This window comes from Micropterus dolomieu, linkage group LG18, assembly GCF_021292245.1.
Source record: "Micropterus dolomieu isolate WLL.071019.BEF.003 ecotype Adirondacks linkage group LG18, ASM2129224v1, whole genome shotgun sequence".
NCBI classification, from domain to species: domain Eukaryota; kingdom Metazoa; phylum Chordata; class Actinopteri; order Centrarchiformes; family Centrarchidae; genus Micropterus; species Micropterus dolomieu.
Genome location: NC_060167.1, coordinates 37588578 through 37606103, shown reverse-complemented (window position 1 = coordinate 37606103; position 17526 = coordinate 37588578). Strand labels below are relative to the sequence as shown.

The window sequence follows — 17526 nt, the reverse complement described above, 5'->3', positions numbered from 1 at the left end:
TCTTCTGTTTACCTTTTTAAATAATTTCGATGGTCGGGGGGCAGACACCGTCACTATAGGATTTTCACTAAGTAACTCCTGAAATGGAGGAGCAGAGAAGCGTGTTAGACTGCGACTCTGCGTAGGGTTTTGGGTGGGTAACTGCTGAAAAAGAAGGGCAGAGAAGTGTGTTAAACTGCGACTCTGCCTCCTGGTCTCAACTCTGGGTTGTCATGGATTTGGTCCACTAATAAACTTGGCCAGATTTCTAGAAATGAGAGCTGCTCCTTCCCAAGTGGGATGGATGCCGTCTCTCCGGATCAGACCAGGTCTTCCCCAGAAAGTCTGCCAATGATCAACAAAGCCCACATCGTTTGCTGGACACCACCTCGACAACCAGCGGCGGAATGACGACATGCGGCTATACATGTCATCACTGGTCAGATTTGGCAGGGGTCCAGAGAAAACTACGGTGTCCGACATTGTTTTTGCATATGTACACACCGACTCAACATTAATCTTAGTGACCTCCGATTGGCGTAACCGGGAGTCATTACCGCCGACGTGAATAAACCACATAGCTGCAGAGGAACAGCAGCGCTGAGTTCAGCAAAACATAGCAAAATGTTTATTTCAATAGAAACTGTGGTGCCTTAACACACCGTTGTGGATGCAAGTGTGCTAATTTACTGCCTTTGCTATGTTTACACACTTGTAGCAGTTGATAGGGTAACACCTCTGACACGTACACCAAATGGGAGAAAAAATACCCTGAATCCCCTTACGCAACGTTGCACACCGTTTTGAGATTGAACTCGCCCCAGGCTTCATGAATGGGAATGGGAGATGACACTGATGCTGATGCTTTGATCCAGAGCGACTTACAATTACTATACATGTCAGAGGTCGCACGCCTTTGGAGCAATGAGGAGTTAAGGGTGCGTTCCATTTACCTCGGAGGTCGGGGCTGGGAATGACGTCACACCTGAGTTGTGGGTGTTTCAGTTAACAAGTTGGAAAACCTTTCTCGGCCAGATGTTGTTTACAACTAGCCAGGTTATCCATTGTTATGCCGGTTGAAAAAAACCCCGCATTGTGCGGTATTTACTCATACTAAACACTGTTGCAACAAGTCTACAAACACAGTTGGACAGCACTTTGTGTATGAAAATTTATGAGACACAAGTACACAGAAGTGCTAACAGTATAAACTACAGCTTTAACTAACTGTTGATACTCAGAGTAGCCATCTTGGATCACAAAGTCGGGGTAGTGCGGTTCTCCAAACTTAGGTTGAAATCCAACTTAAGGGGGCGTTCCCTTTGAAGTTTCCAACTTTGAACTCACAAATTCAGACTTCCCATGTCAAATGGAACGCACCATAAATGTCTTGCTCAGGGACACAATGATGGATGGATCACAGTGGGAATCGAAACCAGGGTCTGTCACAACAAAGGCGTGTGTCTTATCCATGCGCCATTCCCTCCCAGATGTTTCCCCCTTTTCCTTCACAGTTTGGAATGTCACATGTTGTATGTATTATAATACATGTACAAAAACATTTTGAAATTAAAGCTACAACCAGCAGGCCCTCGCACGTGTAGCGCGTCGATGTGTGAGGTGGCAGCATTGCAGATTCCGGAGCTCTGGCGGTGCGGCTGTGAATTTACTACGCGCTTCGGACGCTGCACAAAGGTGTTAATCATCACGTGTCCCTTTTGTGGTGCTACATAGCACTTGGTGCTGATGATAACTGAATATTCGCATGGAGGTGTGTTCGGGGCGAGACATTTATCAAGCACTTAAAGTTTTGTGCAGATGTGAGCATGTACACTGAAGTTACAACTTCATCTTTCATGGTGAATCATCGATTTTGGATGCCACGCCACGGGCACGCCGTTTCACGAAAACTCACAGTTTGTACAACTTTTATTATAATACGGGTAGCTCAAATCAAGCAATCTGATTGGTTCATAGCAGTAATATAATGAGTGTATATAACGGGTATGACGTTGAATTCCTTTGCACAGATCCGTATCACTCCGGGACAAACAGGGTTCGAGTTATAATCTGAGCTTTGTGGGGGTCTTAAGCCCCATTTACACCTGGTATTAAAATGCGATCTGATACAGAAAATTATCTGATCTGATACAGATCGCATTTTACCGGCGGAGATAAATTAATAATGAGAGAGAGAGAGAGAAAGAGAGCCTCCGCTTCGTGTCGGGCCGAACAATGCCCCTTAACTGTGATATAATAAGCGTATACCTGTCGTGAGCTATTGCTTAAATAATCAATGGGATTAGAGTAGACAGCGAAAATAATTCTAGGAGGAGTTCGTTAAAGTACGGAGTGTGTAAATCATCCAAAAATTACCATAAAATTCAAAATGGCTGACTTCCTGTTTGGTTTAGGGCATCACTCCAAGAGGCTTTTTGGTTCGTGTGGACACAATACATGTGCCACAGAAATTTCATACATGTAGGTAAAACGTGTCCTGGGGGGTGCTTCATTAAAGGTCACTTCCTGTTGCCAGCATGTGGCGCGATGACTATGGGTGAATGTTGGCATGTGGATATGTTCAGGGTGCGACTCTTATTAAACGTGTAAAATGTGGTACAAATCTGAGCATGTACAGTTAAGGTACAACACGCCACCACCACGCTGTTAACCGAAAACTCACAAGTTTAACCACATGGCATCAACAATGTGTTAAGGGTTTTCTGGGACAGTTTTGAAGTTGACATGGCCAACCTGCTAGGAGTCTTCTATCATAGCGTAAAACGTGTCATTTCCTGTTGCCAGCAGGTGGCGTTATGCTTTTGAGTGAATGTTGTCATATGGATGTGGTCAGCCCGGGACTGTTATTATCCATGTCAAATTTGGTACAGATGTGAGCATGTGTACTGAAGTTATTACAACTTCCTTTTTTTTGGTGAATCATCGATTTTGAACCCCACGCCACGGGAACGCTCATGGATGAAAACTCACCGTTGTACAACTTTTAATCGTCAATGCCTTTAGAATGCACAATAGAAAATTTAAGTCAATCAGATTAATTCCCTAGGAGGAGTTTGTTAAAGTCTGAATCTTGTAAAAGGCCATAAATGGGCTGTATCAAATCAAAATGACTTCCTGTCCGATTTCAGGTATGGCTCCAAGAGGCTTTTTTGTGCGTCTTGAGATGATACACACACCACAAAAGTACCACAAAACGTACCAAAAAAGTTTCATGCATCTTGGTGATTCAGTGCGCAGGGGCTGCATCATCGAAGGGAGACTTCTGATTCCAGCAGGTGGCGCTATGAGGTTGAGTGAATTTTGACATGTAGATGTGTGCCTTATCAAATGTGTGAAATTTGGTAGAGATACGAGCATGTACAGCGAAGTTACAACAACTTCCTGTGTCATGGCGAAACATCAAACTTTGACGCCACGGCAAGGACACGCTTTTATCCGAAAACTCACAAAATTCACAACATAGCATCATCAATTAACGCTCTTCTGAGACTGTTTTGAAGCAGGTGAGGCAAATATGTTAGTAGTACATAACAGCGTAAAACTTGACACTTCCTGTTGCCAGCAGGTGGCGCTATGACATTGTGTTTTTGTTGGCTTATGGATGTGTTCAGTTCGTGACTGTTATCCTACATGTAAAGTTTGGTGCAGATGTGAGAAGTTATAACAACTTCCTGTTTCATGGCGAATCATTGATTTTAGACTCCATGCCACGAACACGCCCATTGATGAAAACTCACAGATAGCACAACTTTTCATCGTCAATGCCTTTAGAAGGCACAGCAGAAATTTGAAGTCAATTGGATTAATTCTGTAGGAGGAGTTCGTTAAAGTACGCACCCTGTAAACGGTGAAAAATGGGTTAAAATCGCACTTTCAATTCAAAATGGCTCACTTCCTGTTGAGTTTAGGATATGGGTTCTTGTTGGCAATTAGGTTGACTGTGGCATGTGGGCTAATTTATTCCAACTTTGTAGGTGGCGCTGTGGAGCCATTTTGCCACACCCATGTGCGAGACCCTTAAAATACATTATTTTTCGCCACGCCTGACGTGTGTGCAAAGTTTTGTGGGTTTTTGGGGACATTTAGGCCATCAAAAGTGGGATTCATTTGGGAGAAAGAAAGAGAGAATAATCCTTACAATTTCAATAGGGTCCTCGCATGTTTCTTGCTCGGGCCCTAATCATACAACATGATAAACCTTACTGTGGTGATTTATAGTTTATAATTCAGTCATTAGCAACATAAAATCATTCTCTTCAGACACCTACAGTAGAAATGTTTAATTTTCAGATTAAACACCAGGTGGCAGCAAATCACAGCCCTGTCACACCACCGTCAACCAGTGGGTGGTGTTTGTCTGACTTAGTATAGGCATTCATTTTGGTGTTGTCAGGTGTGAACACAGATTAAACATGCAGCTTAACTCAGTTTAACCATGTTTGAAGCCATACAATTGTGATGTATGTTTGTTGACATACAAAATATAATAGACCAACATCAAGACATTACTACAAGCACACCTTTAAATATCACATTGAGCAGGTGTCATGGGCACAGCTGAAGGGAGAATTGACTTCTGCAGCAGCTAGAAAAGTGTCCCTAAATTAGAATACATTATCTCTCTGTAAAGATACATCATATCCTCACTATATGCAAAAACAAATCCAAGTTCTGCATATATGTTTGGCTGCACTTAATGGCAGCCAATCAGAGCATAGAATCAATCCTAGGAGTTAGACATTCAGCCAAAAACACTGACTATTCAGCCCATAATGTGATGCAGTTAAAGACCAGTGGGTAATTATTTATAGAGCCATGGTGCTGGATTGACATGCTGCCTGAGTGACTCATCACAGCAGAGGAATAAATCTACATTCCCCCCCGCCTTTAGAATCTGAATTTACACAGTAAATTCTTGTTAATCAATGTGAATGTGTGGAACCTTTCATGTTATTAGCTCAAGATTCCAGGCTGTCATGCTGTCGTTAAGCAACATTAATACATTTGTATTGGCCACTTTGGGGCAGTGACACAAGCTGCAGTGATATGTTATAACCTTATATAGTTGTTATGGCTAACATGTTGGCAAACAAAAGTCCTTGCAGATACAGAACAATATCAGCGTTCACCTGGAGTCGTGTTTGTGGCCACCAAATGAATATCCAGAATTCTCTCTCTGTTAGCTCTGTGTCTCTCTGTCTCCACCAGCTCCTGATCAAATTATCTGGCTCTTTCTGCTAAATGCTCCTCTATGTTGACCAGCTGCTCTCTAACTGTCGTGTAGCTGGGCAGATAGAGAACAGCAGCTTTATCAGAGCCTTTTCGCTGCCTGCTGTTTCTGGAGCAGGTTGATGAGAGAGGTGAGACTGAACCAAAACTGTAAATTTACAGCCCTAAAACATAAAAAATGTGTTTAAAGACGCTAAAACACTTCAGAGGACTATGAGGAACTGCAGAGTCGGGTGATAATTCTCTGTGGGTTCATCAACTGGTCCATTATTAATAATGAGATATGTGTGCTTGTTTCCATGACTTCAGTTTGGTTTCTACAAGGCCAGAGAGAAGAAGGAAGAGGGAAAGGATAAAGGAGGGAGGAGAAAACATTTAATACATTCTCAAAATACGTTCCTTTTTAATTGCCAGACCATCCTCTAAATGTTTATTAATTTAGACCATCGCATTAATAAAACAACACTTTCAGACACTACCCCAATCGTTAATTGCGTCATTGCCGTTGGACAATCCGGTTTTTCTATCAGCGCAATGCATGATGGTATAGGGCTTGGTTAGTGACCATCAGTCTTGTTGTGCCGAATTCTGCCTGCCTGCAGAGACTTGAATGCACCTCGTGAGTGGTAACACTCATATATGCTGAGAAAAGAGGTGGATGCAATTCTGGGCAGGTAGCATAACACATCTGTTCTGCCGAATTCTGCATCCACCTCTTTGCTGTGCTCATTGATCAAACACGGTAATCACCACGTCTTTTAGCTGAATCTCAATGAATGCTACTTCTACTAAGTGTAATAAAATATTAACGACTCTAAATGTTCAAAAAATATATACTTCGAATCATTTATCACCGTTGATGAACCCCACGAAGGATATTATAGCATTTAAAAGCAGTATTTGGAGGTGCATGCAAAACTCAGCATAACACCGGTTCCACTGGCAACACAACTCATAGTAGGTCTATCGCCGGAGAGGAAGCGGGCGCTAGAGCGTGAGAGAGAGGAGCCTGACGTAGACCACAGCTGTTGCAAACAACAGGTGCACGTGTAGAGCAGCAAGTTAGTTTGAAAACCAGTAGGGATACAACTCCAGTCATAGATAGAATAGAACGCAGCTGGGTTGTTTTTCCGTTTTGGTTTTAAAACATAAAAACCAAAGAACGAACCAATCACAGATTTCAGCGGCACTGAAATGAATCAAAACAGGACCTGGAAGAGCAGCTTATTCTGACGGCATCATCCCAGATTAGCAACAGTGTGAAAGAGTATGGCAGGAAAAGAGGCAACACAGATCTTTGCTTTAAAAGCAGGTCCCAGTTTCCTCTGGGTGCTCCCTCACAGCCAGAAACAACTGGACAGCACCAACAGCCAGACATTTCAGCTGGATGTGCATGCAGATAGAGCTGCAGCTTCCTCTCTGTTTTCTTCAGCACTGAGCTGAATTGAAGACAACACACACCATACTGCGGCAGTCAGATCAGCTTTGGGAAGTGATTACAGGATTGAAACCTGCCTGCAGCAGTTTTTTATTGAGAGACTCACTGGAGTGGCCCTGATATGGTTAGCCTGCGACTCACTAAGTAGAGAGGAGGAGACACAATGAATTTGTGAGGCGACATAATGACTTTGACCCACGTGACAGCAAAGCTAAGCAGTATTTGGAGGTTCATTTCTACATTATGAAAGAGGGTTAGTGGGTAAAACAGTAAATATTGCAGGTTTATTTCTGGATGCTGGTTATTTACAGCTATTAAATGAAGAGTAATTAATATACATTTTTACTCATTTAAGTTTGTGACAGGATTACAAATACTTTCACGTTATATTTTCAATGAATATTTCTAATGCATCTAAATGTACTGATTGAGGTTGTACTATAGTTGGAAAGTTTAAACTACTGCACACTAGTGTTGTAGTCAAGACCGCCCAAACCGAGACCAAGTCAAGACCAAGACCAGAGTTTATCGAGACTGAGACAAGACCAAGACTTTTAGGGGCTGAGACCAAGTCGAGACCAAGATCAGAGCAATAAGAGGTGAAATCAACACAAGCATTGCCATCGTCGGGGGGGGGGGGGGGGGGGGGGCAGTCGCTAATGGTAACAACACATTATATATGCACAAGCAATATGTTTTATATCCAATCAAAGTTAGGATGATAACAAATAAATCAGACAATGCAAAAACTATTTATTGATATTCTCAAAGTTATGATCTTGACTGGTCTTGAAATAAAATCCCGAGTCCTCAAAGTCCGAGACCGAGACAAGACCGAGTACAAATGCGGTCGAGTCCAAGACGAGACCAAGACCGTCAAAAAGTGGTCCAAGACCAGTCTCGAGGTACTACAACCCTACTGCACACCAATGGATTTTGTTATTCATTGTAGGTTTTTTAAATCTTAAACCTGAGCTATTCCTTATTTTTAGATGAACAATGTGTCAAATGACACTACTGTAATTTGAAAGAGGATGCTTGAGTCACTTGACTTGCAGTTTACTACTTTGCTTCAATCCATGTGTGTTCGCTGCAGAAGAAAAATCTGATTGACGTCCTGTAAACTACCTGCCCAGCACCAAACAGCAGACTTATAAATTGAGCTACTAGCTGGTCAACATAGTGGAGTATTTAGCGGCTAAAGTCTCTATACTTCTTAAAAGTTGGTAAAGACAGGGCTAAAAGAGTGAACATTGGAAATGAGTCACCAGAAACACGTCTCTAAATGAAAGTTTGGTTTCTACGAGGCGCACCCTAACCCTCTGCAGCATTTGAAGGCAACTATATGCTAACATGTTAAACCTATAAGACCATATGTCATGTATTTTGTAATGTAACCATTACAGCAAGTTTAATCTACAAAGTAACTTGTAATATGATTGTAAAAAGTTCACTTCTTTCTGAAATGTATTGAAGTAGAGGTATAAAATAGCAGAAATATGAATAAAGTACAAGTATCTAAGAATTCTACTTAATGCTTCATTCATAGATTTTTGGCTACATGGCTGCACCCAGATCTACATGGCATTATCAGCTGATGAATATAATCCACTAACCAAATGTATTGAAGAAATTAACAACTGTATGCTCTGCTATTTCCTGCAACTCAATATGAATAAAACTGAAGTTATTGTCTTAGGTGCCAAAGAGGAGAGACTTCAAGTTTCTGCTCACCTTGAATCCCTTTCACTAACGACCAAAACTCAAGTCAGAAATCTCGGTATAATCATTGATTCAGATTAAAATCTTAACAACCACATCAAAACCATTACAAAATCAGCTTACTATCACTTTACACGCAACAATAAGTAAGAATCTTATGTCCAAGGAGGACCTTGAAAAGTAGTATACAGTATACATGCATTAATTTTTAGTAAACTGGATTATTGTAACAGTGTTTTCACGGGCCTCTCTGAAAGCCCGATTAGACAACTCCAGCTCATTCAGAACGCCAGGACTAGGAAATCTGATCACATAACTCCAGTTCTGAGTTTACGTCACTGGCTTCCAGTGAATGAAAGAATCAAGTTCAAGGTTTTGTTGCTCACTTATAAGGCAGCTTCAGATACTGGACCTCTTACAGTTCCCTTCATAAGAACAAAACATGGAGAAGCAGCAATTTTATTTTTATGCTCCTCATGCCTGGAATAAGTCTTAAAACATTCCTGTTCTCTGAGGCTTTTTAAACCTTTACAATCGTAATCCTCACTACTTTTTATCTGACCTTAAGTTTTTAACCAAGTAATCATTTCATTGTTTTAGTCGTGTTTTTAATATCAATTGTCTTTTTATTGTCTTTTCAATTTTAATTTATCTATTTTTCTGAAGTATTTTTGTATTTGTATTGGCTTCTTCATATTTGTAAAGCACTTTAACAGACAGATGTCCATTGTTTTAATATATAGTGCCTGTTAATTATTAACATGTAGTGTTTGAGGGCAGCAGAACAAGCTGAAAACACGCTGAAAAACACATTACATTACCGTCCAGATGTTGTGAAGAACATGTTAGCAAACTATACATCCAACAGTGACAAAAAAATTTGCATTCATTTGGAGTAGTGTAGCTCGGTTTGAAACAGCTCCTGAGCGAAATATGTATCTCTTTAGCTGCTAAGTGCTCCAGTATGTTCACCAGCAAGTCACTAACTGTCACTTTTGTTTGGGGCAGGGCGTGTTGCAGAAAGTGAGTTTATCTGAGCTTTTTTATCACAGCATTATGTCATATGGTAGTGGGTGTTAAAAATAACACTTTTTTCTACACCACTTCTGTAACCGTCAAATTTCCAGCACTTGCATGAGCTTCCATTCTGCGATAATCTCTCATATGATCTCATATTTGCAGTAACAGTTCATTTCAAAAAGCCTTGCTCAAATAACAAAGCAATTGATACCAGCATTTTCATTTTTTGCTTTTTATTTTTGCAAATAGGAAAATAGCATTTCTGTTATTCAAAAAAAAAAAAAATAATAATACAGCCTGTGTTCAACCAGATACACCGGCAGGACTGAGAGAGAAAAACAGAGAGAGAATTGGGATGATGATGATGATGATGATGAGAGAATACAGGTCTGGATGTAGGTCAGTAGAAGCAGCCTGGGGAGGCTCAGACACAAAGACAGTATTGGTTCAGACAGATAAACACATCTGCCAGTCTGTCTGCTTTGAATGGATTTCTACATTACTGCGCATAGTTGGTTTTAAGAGTGAAACCTAATGTACCCATAATGCTAAGTGACAAAGATCTGAGGGTGATTGCAGTGTACTGCTACATGCAGAAGTACTCTACTTTTGAGTTTATCCAAAAGCACCAACGTTGCTCGAGCTAAGTTAAGATTGCCAGTAGCCTACTGTTCGTATTAAGTATGTGTCTGCTGGATCAACAGAGACAATCCAGTTATGTGAAGCATCATGCTGTCAATTATACAGTCTCTTCATGTGGAGCACTGGTAGGTTAACAAGCACCAAAGTGTTGAGCTCCAGGAAGAAATGATAATAGTGACTGCACCGTGCAGTTTAACCTTCCTTAGAAAATATGCTTTTTTCTTTTGGCACGTTATGGCTCCGGTACGTTTTATGGAATTGCCATAAGAGCACAATACAATGTTTCACTAACACAAGTGCACTTAAGACCAGCAGACTCAGCTTAATGGTTTGTGAATGGGTAGAATGGGACTCCAAATCCCAAACCATAATCAGTCTGACATTCCACAGCTACAATCAAACTTATTTAACAGACCAAAATCCTCTCCAGAAACATGACTGAATAGCTTAATGCACTGATTGAAATTTCTTTGATTAAAAAAACATCTATATAGAGGCTACAAGCTGTACACGTTATCTTTGTCCTTTATGTTCAGTACACATTATATTGACTGTGCTAATAGAGATGATTGAATAGACGTTAGCTGCCTTTCCAGCTATTAGCTTTTCTTGCTGCTATACAGTAACTGCTACTGTAAATAAGAGAGCAGTGTTTCATGTCATTTTTTCACCATTGAGCCCACGTTACACATAGACAAGAGTTGTTTTCTAGGCCCCATAAGTCGGCTGCACAATGATTTCAAGAGAATTTCAGAGAACAAAGAGCTTATAAACTGTCACGCACCAAAGGTGTCGTTTTCATGCTCTCACAGGGCCACAACAGGAATTTCTGGTTTGGTTGGTTCAGAATCACAGTTAAATAAGAGCAGTCATATGATAACAGGAGGATCACGTGAGGTTTTGTGATAGGGGCAAAGGCATCAATGGAGATTAGGGCATACTGGGGCTGAGCAAAGGCATACGGGTCAAAACAGGGTGCATAATGATTGGACAAATGCAATAAAAGGCCAGGGTTGGATGCATAAAACAGAAGTTCTTCTCAGGTTGGCCAAATTGTGAGCAAAGCCACAAGTTTACACAAGTTCTGACAAAAACATCTCAGCATTTACTCCTAATATCATTGAAGAGTCATGCTGTTCGTTCAGAATTAACTGTAACTCTCAAAATCAAAGCATTTAGAGGAGATTCTGCTGCTTTAATCATCATTTCACCCTCTGTAAAAACAGTTGCAAGTCTTATGATTAGAACACGTCACAATAAATGTGACGCAGCGTAAATTTGCACTTCAGTAACGTACTAAAACATTGGGAAGCTTTATCCATGTGGACCCTGAAGACTGGCTTTGAGGAAGAAGGGCGATCACAAAAGTAGAAACAAGATTATAGAATTACATACACTCCTATTACTGGTTACCCCCTGCTTCCAACAGCACCTGGTAGCTTGGGAACAGGAACAGTAGTGCAAGTAATGGCTGCAAGAGGGGCCTCTGTGAGACGGTCTCCTGTTAGCTGTTTTGTCTTTGTTTTTGTGTGTGTGTGTGTGTGTGTGTGTGTATAAAGGCCAGGAAATCCACTTTCAGCTGAGTTTCTTCCTGAGGTGAGGAGCTCAGTATAAGACAAGCTGCTCAGAAGGAACAGTGGAAGATAAACACCAGGGAGGAGTGACAGGAAGGAAACTATGAGGGGACAACAGTAGCCAGCTCTCAAGATTCTTCTGAAAGTTCTGCTTGTGACGCACCAAAAGTCCTGAGAGAGACCCCCCCCCAGGCCAGGGCAGGCTGGGTAGGTGCAGGGCAAGGTTTAGGCCAGCTGAAGGTATCACACAGTGGCTCTGATAATCCTGCTGGGCCTGGAGCTGCGGTGGACCTTCATGTGTTTGGATAAGTGATCACTGCGGGCGAACTTCTTCTCGCACAGCGAGCACTCGTACGGCTTGATGCCGGAGTGAGAGCGGCGGTGACGAGACAGTTCGTCGGATCGGGAGAATCTGGCAACACAGGAGCAGGTGGGTGAAGTTAGGAACACAGTAACAGAGAGACACATTAGCACACTGGCTAATTTTCTGCTAAGTGATGAGAACAGTCCCAGGCCTGAGCTAACTCTGGTGTTGAAGGGCCAAGAGTTCTAGGCCCCCAGAAAGAACACTGTAAACACTGTATGAACAATAAATAATTCACACATCGTAGTAGGCTTTTTGAGGACTCCTACAAACATCACTTTTTACCATAGACTGTATATAAAATTAATAAATAATAAAATAACATTTTTACCCTACTAGTCAAACTCACCAAAACTGTGTATCCCCTAGTTACTACACTGATGAGTGCACTCAAAAGTTTCCATCATGGACAGAAAAAAGCAGAGTTTTTGCTAAAAGTCCCACAATGCAATGCAAATTACAGCAATCACACTACACCTCTGATGATGACTGACAAAGGCCTGTAATATCAATGTGATCCTCACTATACTGTAAACTACTGGCTGGTTCTTATGTTGGGAACAGGGGATCAGTGATGGAGAGATTCAGACTCAGCACATGTTGAGCACACTACTACCTGCAGCCCTTTGCATTGACCAGTGGGAAAATCTCCAAAAGCTTGGTGTATTCCTTAAATCTCGATGATAAATGTAGTATTTACTGTTAAAAACTGAGCCACATACCTCCAGCCACACTCAGGCCAGCTACACGTGTAGGGTTTCTCTCCCGTATGCCGGCGGAAGTGAGCCTTCAGATGGCTGCTTTTGGTGTACATCTTCTCACAGCCCGGATGGGAGCACTTATGGACCCTCTCTGTAGGCGGCACTCTGGTCATACGCGGGGCCACAGCCTTCAACAGACCACTGCCCGGCCCCCCGACCCCAGTCACACCCGTGATCTCTATAGTTCTCATGGTGATAGGCAGAGGGGCGATCTTCACGTACTTCTGGTCAGCTGACTTGGTATCTCCACTATTTAGTGATAATAATGTGGTGGGGGTGGAGGACACCTGAGGGGCCAGCAGGGTGACATTTCGTCCTGCCGCACCCTGGAGCCCCATGACCAGATGAGTGAGCCAAATGCCACTTTGGGCCCCAGGAGGAGAGCCTGCTGGGGTCTGAGGCTGGGCCAGAGGTAGGGGCTGGAGCTGGAGGACCAGCGGACTGCCCAGGAGCATTGGTGGGGTTAAGGTGGATGGTGAGGAGTTAACTTGGACAGAAGGGGAAGGGTCAGCTGGGCTGGGGCTGTTCTGCTCGTTCTGAGGGGTGCAATGGGAGGCACTAGTCCCTTGGTCACTGGAAGTCTCTGAGGACACAGCCAGGAGCGCAGTGGAGGATGGAGAGTCACTGCATGGGACAGGGGAGGCCTCCTCTTTAGGGGCCAGAAGCCCCTCTTTGACTAGTTCCATCTTTTCCCTCAAGAACTCCTCTATGTCCTCCAGGGTCGGCGAGAATGGGGAAGAGGGATGGAAAGGAAACTCTGGCAGCTTAGGCTCCTGACTCCCAGGTTCCTCTTCTCCCACTGCTCCGAGGAGAATATGCAGATGCTCCTCCTCATCTTCGTCTTCTTCCTCCTCCTCCTCATCTTCCTCCTCTCCAGGGCTGGAGCTGCGCATAGCCCCCGGCTCCCCGGCCTCAGGGCTGTCGCACGAGGCCAAACTGTCCCCCTCGCTGTGCGCTCCGTCCCCCTGGCCGAGGGAGAACAGGCTGCTGCTGCTGCTGCTGTCCCTGAACAGGTCATTCTCCAAAGTCAGCGTTCTGCTGCTGAGAGACACCATTGATCCAGGCCGAACGCAGAAGACAGGATGTCGAGGAAACACTATCCAGAAGTGGGATTACACAAATCTGCAAAGGGAAGAATGAGACTGGATTTTATTTCCCAGCAGAAAGTAAAAGTGTATCAGCAGTTATGCATTTACCTCAATGGCTGGAATTTAAACTTTAAAAGGTAGGTGCTACAGGGTGCCTCTGACAACAAAGAACATATTCAAGAAATCACTTCTGGCAAAAGTGGATTTCCCCTCTCTTCATTTTTGTGTCTAATATTGGATTGCTTGCCAGGTGGGCCAAAGACACCTTTCCACTTTGGTAGACAATAAAGTTCTGTCTTAAATTTGTTTTAAAGTTTGTGAACTGTCCATCCCATCGTGATTCTGCTTAAGTGAATAAACAGTAATACTGAAGCCCTTCCACAGACCAACGTTTACGATACCTTACACTCATCAGTAGAGAGTTTGGGTTCAGTGTCCTGCTCAAAGACACTTCGGCATGTAGACAGAACAGGAGCCAGGGATCAAACTACCAACCGTGTGGCTGGTCAACCAGCTCATGGCCAGATTAACTTGTCTGGGGGGGCTGGGACAAAAATTAGCTGTTGGGGCCCCTACTGAGCCTTGTGTATGAACCCCACCTCTAAGTTCCCATGAAGTCCAGTGCAAAGGTTGCTCTACGGTAAAATAATACCTAACTTGTGGTAGTTTGATTTAATCCAACTTCATCATCTTCAACTCCATCATCATAACTTCACTAGGAATTACGCACCATGTGAGCAAAATATAAACTAAAAGATTTCAGGTCTTAAACTACATTCTGACACAAGCCCTCTAAACAAGTTGCTAAAACACGGTAATCACTGCACATTCCTTTAGTTGTTGTGCAGGCCACTTCCTCCTGACATTAGATATTCCATCTTTTAAACTTTGTGTTGTCAAATATACTGCCCCCTTAAAGGAATATTCCCCCTGAGTCTTCAATATTTAAAAGGTCTCTCTTCATCTCTAAAATCTGCTAGCACTGGCCAGATGTCATTCAGCTGTTTACATATGTACATGAAGTCAGGCAGTGGTAAAAGATCTTTTATAAAGGGCCTATAATGGAAACTTGCACATGCACACTTGTAGTGTAAGAAAGGGGGGGGGGCAACTACGATTCCTATTAGGTCCGCAGACTTCAAATGAGAGTCCAGATAGCTGCGTCCCATTTGCTTATCTAAAGGCTGAGCTGCTGCTGTCAGAGCAGGCACATGTTGCAGCAGGGCCTCAGACTTCCCGTCGTGCAGAGCTGGGCGCTGGGTAAACACGGCCCGCACTGACGCGCCCATGAGCGTATGGGGAGGACAAGTAACCCGGGCCAACGATCGGCCTGCCAGCGGAGAGAAACCGCGTACTGGCTGCTTCTGTAAAGGACGAGCAGCACGGTGACCCGCCAGCACAGGAATCCACGAGTCTCAAGTTCGGCTGGGTCAAAATGTTCTATTTATAACGCTGCTCCTCTGTCTCTCCGGATGATCCGAGCAGAAGATCCCCGATATTTGTCTCGACCTACCGTGTGCGGTTCGGAGGCTCGGCGGAGAGAAGCGGCCGTCGATGGTTTCCAGAGGTCCGTGTGTGCTGCTTTCCTCGTCGTGTTATTGTCGTGGCACGCTCACAGCCCGTCCTTGCCACGGGTCCATGTTGGCATTCCTTTTCCCAGCGTCACGTGACAGCAACGCTGCACAACTAGGAGGCACGGGTCCTGTTCCGCGCCTCTGATTGGCTGAGCGCCGCGGAGGCTCGCCCTAAAAGGGGCGCTCTGATTGGCTGCCGCTCGATAAATTCTGGCTGCCATGTGTTGATGGAGGGATCGCTATACCACGACTCAACGGGATACAATGTGGCCTAGTGGCGGTGGACACGGGGTGGACAAAATAATGGAAAGACCTATTAATGTAGCAGCAAAGTCAGATCCATCAGAAGCCCCAGCCTGTGAAGATGGGGATAGATCTGACAACATCCTGCTGCGCTTGGATTTTTATAGTTTGCTAATTAAAAGGTTGAGAACTGAACACACTTTTTGATTACCATTTTTGGGGTTAATGTAAAGATTATAAAAACAACTTAAGGACGCCTTGCTGACCTTCATCATAGTCAGTGAGGAAGTGATGAATGTTTCAAAAATCTAAAGTGGGATTTGCATATGCAAGAGAAAGTATGAATGATGCAGGATACATCAGCCACTGAGAGTCTATTGTGTTTTTCATGTTTATTTTTTATTTTTCTATGTTCATCAAGTAAATAAACTACTATAAAACATTTTGCATAATACATTTTACACTAGCTGCAGGCTCTGTTTTCATGTAACACAATTCTAAGAGTCTAAACATAAGTCATAGGCTACTTGGATTTCTGTTACCAGGAATTCCAACACAGAAAGTGCCCTCAACTTTCTGTTGCGTCTTACTCTCTTTACACACATGTATCTACATGCGACTGCAGTAGAAATCCTTGCAACTCCCTTTACCTGGAATATATTCTTAGTATATTCTTGTGCAGCTACCATCGGCCCCCTCAAGGTCCATATCGAGATTAAAAAGCACACAACAAAATGTACTCAAAGAAAACAGCTGGCAGCAAAGCGCTCCCAGTGGCAAATACTTCCTGCTAAAACCTCACCAGTACCACACTTCAGTAAGTACAGAGGAGCTGTATGCTGTTGGTTAGTTGTACAGAGGCGCCCTCTGGTGGTTCAGCAGTGCCACAAAGTAAATCTTTGCAGCACAAGGAGATGGGGATATGATTACATGTTTGTTTAGCATGTCACCTGTGCGCCACCATACTGCTGCTGCTTCCCCCCCTCCGAAATAGCACAGTTAGGGGAGTGTTACACTGAAGATCTAAAGGTCCCTGGTTCAATACTGGGTTTTGGCAGAAGGACAATCACGTCCAGCGTCTTGTTGGGGAGTCTGGATTTGTGGTTCTGATCTGTTTGGTTTCATTATTCTTTTGATTGTTCTGCTTTGGTCTCTTCTCAGTTTGTTATTCAGTTTGCCTCTGTCCTGTTTTGGTTTTTGCCTTGTGATGTTTGATTTGTGTTTCTGCATTTTGATTTGTCTGTCCCCTCCAGTGATCCTTCTGCCTGCATGTCTACCTGTTTCCCCAGTGATCACTCTGCCTGTCTGTGTGCTTGATTTGTCCCTTATGTCTCTCACCTGTGTTGCTCCCGCCCAGCTCGTTAACTGTGTGTGTGTGTGTGTGTGTGTGTGTGTGTGTGTGTGTGCTTGCTTGTTTCCCTCAGTCTTGCTCTGGTCATTGTTGTAGCATGTATACGCTCTGTCATGTGTAGCTTTGCACTTGTCTCGTCTCTGGCTTGTCTGTCTTGGATCTGTACCCGTTTGGATTACCAGTTTCATTTGGATTGTTTGTTCTTTGGATGTATCTCAGCCACTCTGTCAGTAAGTGTGCTCGCCTTTTGTTTGCCACAATAAACCTTTTTGAACTGTACCTGCTCTGCTCTGCGTCCTGCATTTGGGTCCACCAACCTGCTCACCGTACCGCCCCCTGACAGAAATAGCGCAGTTGGGAGAGTGTTAGACTGAAGATCTATAAGTCCCTGGTTTGATACTGGGTTTCGGCAGCACAAGATCTCTGTTTTAGGGACACATCACATCCACCGTTACAGCTGCTGAATTGGACCTTTGTCCGTTCTTGCGCACATGCCACTGTGTGATCACATAGGTTTCCT

The 17526-nt window shown here is 43.4% G+C and overlaps 1 protein-coding gene across 1 annotated transcript; it reads right to left on the bottom strand.

The window, feature by feature from the left end:
- Positions 1-9625: 9625 nt before the first annotated feature.
- si:ch211-117k10.3 (Krueppel-like factor 15) lies at positions 9626-15530 on the bottom strand. The gene is made up of 3 exons (XM_046029293.1): positions 15352-15530; positions 12712-13872; positions 9626-12037 (listed from the first exon to the last, which is right to left on the bottom strand). Exons 2-3 carry the CDS (start codon positions 13803-13805, stop codon positions 11869-11871), a joined length of 1263 nt encoding a protein of 420 aa, XP_045885249.1. The 5' UTR covers positions 13806-13872; positions 15352-15530; the 3' UTR covers positions 9626-11868.
- Between the last annotated feature and the right edge of the window lie 1996 nt (positions 15531-17526).